This window comes from Montipora capricornis, chromosome 13 (assembly GCF_036669925.1).
Source record: "Montipora capricornis isolate CH-2021 chromosome 13, ASM3666992v2, whole genome shotgun sequence".
NCBI lineage: Eukaryota > Metazoa > Cnidaria > Anthozoa > Scleractinia > Acroporidae > Montipora > Montipora capricornis.
This window is the reverse complement of record NC_090895.1, coordinates 22,097,020-22,102,019: the sequence shown is the minus strand read 5'-3', so window position 1 is coordinate 22,102,019 and position 5,000 is coordinate 22,097,020. Positions and strand designations below refer to the sequence as shown.

At 39.8% G+C, this 5,000-nt stretch overlaps 1 protein-coding gene across 3 annotated transcripts in view; it reads left to right on the top strand.

Moving 5' to 3' along the window:
- LOC138030091 (fibroblast growth factor receptor 3-like) overlaps positions 1-5,000 on the top strand; it is an 88,261-nt gene that overhangs the window by 58,812 nt on the left and 24,449 nt on the right. For 2 of the 3 annotated variants that reach the window (XM_068877950.1, XM_068877949.1), the window contains exons 8-14: positions 281-299; positions 1,323-1,365; positions 1,461-1,695; positions 2,097-2,207; positions 2,664-2,854; positions 3,970-4,092; positions 4,826-4,896. In XM_068877950.1, coding sequence (XP_068734051.1) covers positions 281-299; positions 1,323-1,365; positions 1,461-1,695; positions 2,097-2,207; positions 2,664-2,854; positions 3,970-4,092; positions 4,826-4,896 — 793 coding nt within the window. Of the gene's footprint in view, positions 1-280; positions 300-1,322; positions 1,366-1,460; positions 1,696-2,096; positions 2,208-2,663; positions 2,855-3,969; positions 4,093-4,636; positions 4,897-5,000 lie in introns of all 3 variants that reach the window. The other variant, XR_011128031.1, reaches the window with a different exon arrangement.

The window sequence follows — 5,000 nt, the reverse complement described above, 5'->3', positions numbered from 1 at the left end:
GCGGGACCAAGCGAGAAATCCCGAGCGGGCAGTATTGCTCCATCTTGCCCGCTCGGGTAGCCAATCAGAGCGCGCGATTTGGTTCATCTTGCCCGCTCACGGAGCTAGTCATATAATAATAATAATTATTATTAACAGGGAAGTTCTGTTGACGTTCCATAGAAGTAAATAAGTTTTAGGTTATTCAGGGTACTCAATCATGCTACTTAAGGGTCAATTGAATATGACCATACCACCATCAGTTAGCCACTAAAAGTTCTTTTTACCATTTGTTTTCTAGGGACTGGAGGACAGAAAAGGTAAGCAAGAGCTATGTGCGTTAGTGTCGTATATTTGTTTCTTTTACTCCCAATGGCAAGTGACTCAATTTCACCAGTATACATGATTATCATACGTTTCTTTCGTTTAGACCTTCTTGAGTGTTTGGAGACTACCAAGCCTAATATAAGCATTTTCCCCTTAATTTATACATCACATGATTCCTTTTCATGGGCTGGTTACTATAGATTGATCTCTGTAAAGAGAATCAATAGTTCGTCTCTTAAGACGTATGGGAGGAGTGTGGATTGTAAAAGATTTTACATACTGGCTGTAGAAGTTACGCTATTGCTTGCTTCATAATATAATTTCCAACATTAAGTTATTCTGAGGCAGATGGACGTCAATCCGTGGTTAATTTAAGATTAATTGTAGGATTAGAATTGACTTTAAAAAGTAACCTTGAATGTATATCCTTTTTTGACCTTCTTTCTTTTTTTCTTTCTTTTGGTATCCTTTCTTTCTTGCTTGCTTTCTTTCTTCCTTCCTTCTTTTCTTTCTTTCTTTCTTTCTTTCTTTCTTTCCTTCTTTCTTTCTTTCTTTCTTTCTTTCTTTCTTTCTTTCTTTCTTTCTTTCTTCCTTCCTTCCTTCCTTCCTTCCTTCCTTCCTTCCTTCCTTCCTTTCCTGCTTTCCTTCCTTCCTTCCTTCCTTCCTTTCCTGCTTCCCTTCTTTCCTTCCTTCCTTCCTTCCTTCCTTTCTATCCTTCCTTCCTTCCTTCCTTCCTTCCTTCCTTCCTTTCCTTCCTTCCTTGCTTGCTTGCTTGCTTGTTTGCTTGCTTGCTTGCTTGCTTGCTTGCTTGCTGCTTCTTTCTTTCTTTCTTTCTTCTTTCTTTCTTTCTTTCTTTCTTTCTTTCTTTCTTTCTTTCTTTCTTTCTTTCTTTCTTTCTTTCTTTCTTTCTTTCTTTCTTTCTTTCTTTCTTTCTTTCTTCCTTCCTTCCTTTCCTTCTTAATGTCATTCTTTTTAAAGTTCCTTATTTCTTTATTTTCCTTTTTATTTTTATAAAGGGCTTATCAAGAGTCAGCATCTGACAATGCACCGGGAAACACGGTATGCTTCTATGATGAGCATTTCCTTCTTTCTCCATTAGCATCTTTTACGAAACAGGGATTATTTTTATTGAATTCTTTTAAATTCTCTTTTAGCATTTGGTGGAAATGGTAAATGTTGGAAACCAGCAGCCCACCCCTCAAAATGACTTGCAAGAGGGACAATACACTCCTCTTAATCCTTCTACACGCTCGTGGGAAATTCCCAGACATCATGTGACCATTGAGAAGATTATTGGACAAGGTGCTTTTGGTCAAGTTGCCAAGGCAACAGCGGATGGTCTCCGGGGAATGCCTCAGAAAACACTTGTGGCAGTAAAAATGACAAAAGGCTAGTACACTGTAAATGAGTGTTCAGTGATGGTTAAAGTGATTGCTGTTTAGTTACATTATTTCTGTTATCTTTGGATAAACAATGAATTAGCTGAAGATATCCATTGCACAATTTTGTTTCATGTTAAGAATTGACGTGGTTAACTATATGTTTTTGTGTAGGTTATCTTTTCATCCTTGCAAGTTGCTTATGGCGAGAACAATTTTGTTAATCCTTTTTGCTCGATGTTTCAAGCAGTTGCTCATGCGAAAAGTCATGTTTTAGGGTTAGGGTCCTTCGTTGATTTTCTTTGTTGTTGCTTTGGTCCATTGTTTTTTGAGCCAATCCCAGGAGACGTTGTAATAGCTGCGTATTGCTCAAAAGTCAGATTTCCAAGTTTCTTTTTCGGTTTTTCGCAGCTGGCGCTCCTGAGTCAGACAAGAAAGACTTACTATCAGAGCTTGAAGTGATGAAGACCTTGAAACCACATCCACATGTTATTAAACTTATAGGCTGCGTAACTCAATCAGGTAAGCTAGCTATCGGTACACATCCTGTCATCGCCACATTTACGCTCGATGACATTAGTAAACAATCATTGGATGAGGCTGACTATCATATGACAAATTGTGCAGATGGAAGATATGTACTCCATTGACGGGAATAAAGTCCCCTGATTTTGCCATAATTCTTCACTTCGTGTCATCAAAACCGAAATTTAAAATAATTGTTTTTATGCAAAATACTCAGAGTTCTATCAACGTGCACTTGGCTACGTAATAAGCGTTCTGATAAAAGGTAATTCGCCAAATCTCTCTTTGGGTTGGCATTTGAGGTCATTTGTTTTGTTGCAAAGACGTTCTGTCACCTACCTGAGAATAGCTGTTTAAGGAGTATTTTATGGCATCTCGTGCTTGGGACGGATAGACAGTGGCTTCCTTAAATGCCTTTAGGTAAATAAAATTGCCCTATCTCGCCATTTGCAGAGCCCTTATTGGTGTTGATCGAGTATGTCCCATTTGGTGACCTCTTGGGTTACCTGAGAAAGAGCCGTGGTTTGCATGACACTTACTACAAAGACCCAGATATCAAACCCCAAACCAGTCTGACGTCACAACAGCTGATGAAATTTGCTTGGCAAATCGCTGATGGGATGAAATACCTTTCTTCAAGATCTGTGAGTTGGCTTATCATTTAATCGCTGATATTTTCAGCTCCAGCAAACTCTCTGTTGCCTTAGCAACGAATGGTATGGCAACTATGTTTCATACAATGAATTTTGCCGGTAAAGTGCTGAGGGAATGAAGTGACTTTCTTCGAGAAATTTTAGTATGGTAGTTAAAAGAAAGTACAGCTTTCTGATGACAGTACCAGACGTTTGACCAAAGCAACAGGGAGGTTTTCCGTAAGTAACATCTATACAATACAATACAATACATACTTAATTGACCGCTCCCCATAGGGGCTTTTCAGGGCCAATAAAACACAACGAAACGACAGAACAGAACAACAACATCTGTTAAGAATCCCAACTGGCCGGAGGCAAACCAGTTGTATATTTACAAGTGTAGCTGGGAAGTTGAACCAGGGACTATCTATCTATCTATCTATCTATCTATCTGTCTGTCTGTCTGTCTGTCTGTCTGTCTGTCGACCGTGGTCGAGATGGATTGAACAAGAGAACGCCAGAGTTCCTTTTCCTTCATCAGGCTACATATGTCATCTACTGAAAGATTCAAGTCCCGAGCCACAACGTCCATGTAGGTGAAAGGTCGCCTCCCTCTGTTGGAGCACGGGAGTCTCCAGGATATCACCCTCGAAACTGGTTGGTCCTGTGCTCAAGCTCAGTGGCCTGCGAAGCGTGCCCTTCTCTGTGCGAGGATGGTTGATATCCGGGGAATGTCCTCATATATTTGTTTCTTGGTTTGGTGATCCCACCAGGAGATGTTTTGCACTCTCATAAAAGACAACCACTTTTCACACTAGATTCTCTCAATTACTGTAATTAATTATTCAGTTTCCAAGCTACAAGCCACCCTGACATCAACGAACTGTACGGTCTACTTACGATTTCCTGTACCAGCGCATAGTTCTGATGGATCAGCTTTTCCCAAGGATCACGTGTGGCAGACTCAAAGAAATTCTACCATTAGTAGCACTATACGAATTTACCTTAAGTAAGTCATTGCTTCCAAGCTGCTTTGACCATCTGTAAAGATGAAAAGAGCCGTAGTAGTAGTAAAGTTACAAAGTTGTAAAGTCTTGCGTCATTGACACTGTTTTCTACCGCAGATCATTCATAGAGATCTTGCCGCTCGTAATGTGCTGGTTGGAGAAAGAGAGACTTGTAAAGTGACAGACTTTGGAATGGCTAGAGATGTGCGCCAAGAAAACATTTATGAAAGAAAGACAAAGGTATACTGAAGAAACACTGAGAGGGCAGAGCACAGACTGCAACGCAAATGGAAACTTGCGTTCCTTCAGAAAATGTAAACAAATTCATAAGCGGGTGGCCTGTGTTTGTAGCTGTCAAACCGTGTGCATGAAATTAAACGAATTGAAAAGCTTGCATGGTAGGTAAACGATGAAATCGCTGCAGAGGGGAGATATTGAAAAAGCCTGATCTTGTTCTACTTAAAGAGTAGCAAGGACTGTAACAAAACCCGCAAGGAAAAAGCCCAAAAATACCCGACTTTTTGAGTATGGCACGTTTTTAGTGTCAAAATTCAAAGGTGCATTGGGCAATTCAAACATTCAATTTAGCTATTCAAACCTACAATTCAACAATTCAAACATTCGATTCGGTGATATTCGGAATGTCAGGTATCACATATGAAGTCCCTACAACAACGTTCTGCTCCCGATTTGCATGGGTCTGTTTCTTTGGAGCACATTACCAAAATTTATATCGCTCTCGTGCTGGTGGTATAAATAAAAGAAAATTATGACAATTCTTTAGGCTCCACCAACATGGCAGCGTTGCTGAAGCAAACAATGGAAGCGTCAAATCCAGGGACAGATTCTTAAAGAAAAGAGGGAAAGTATTAGCAAAGAATGCCAATATGTTTTGTCTTCTTTCAGCATGAAGCCTGTATCTTTATGAATGACGATTAATAGTTTAAATGTTTTCTTTTCCTGCAACCACTAGGGCCGCCTTCCTGTAAAATGGACGGCATACGAAGCTCTCATGTTTGGAACCTACACGACCAAGAGTGATGTGTAAGTTTACGCACTCACACCATCGCATCATTTGTACACTCGCGCATGTTCGATTTTGATATACATATGTTTTGATTTTATACTATGCTACGATTTTATACCAT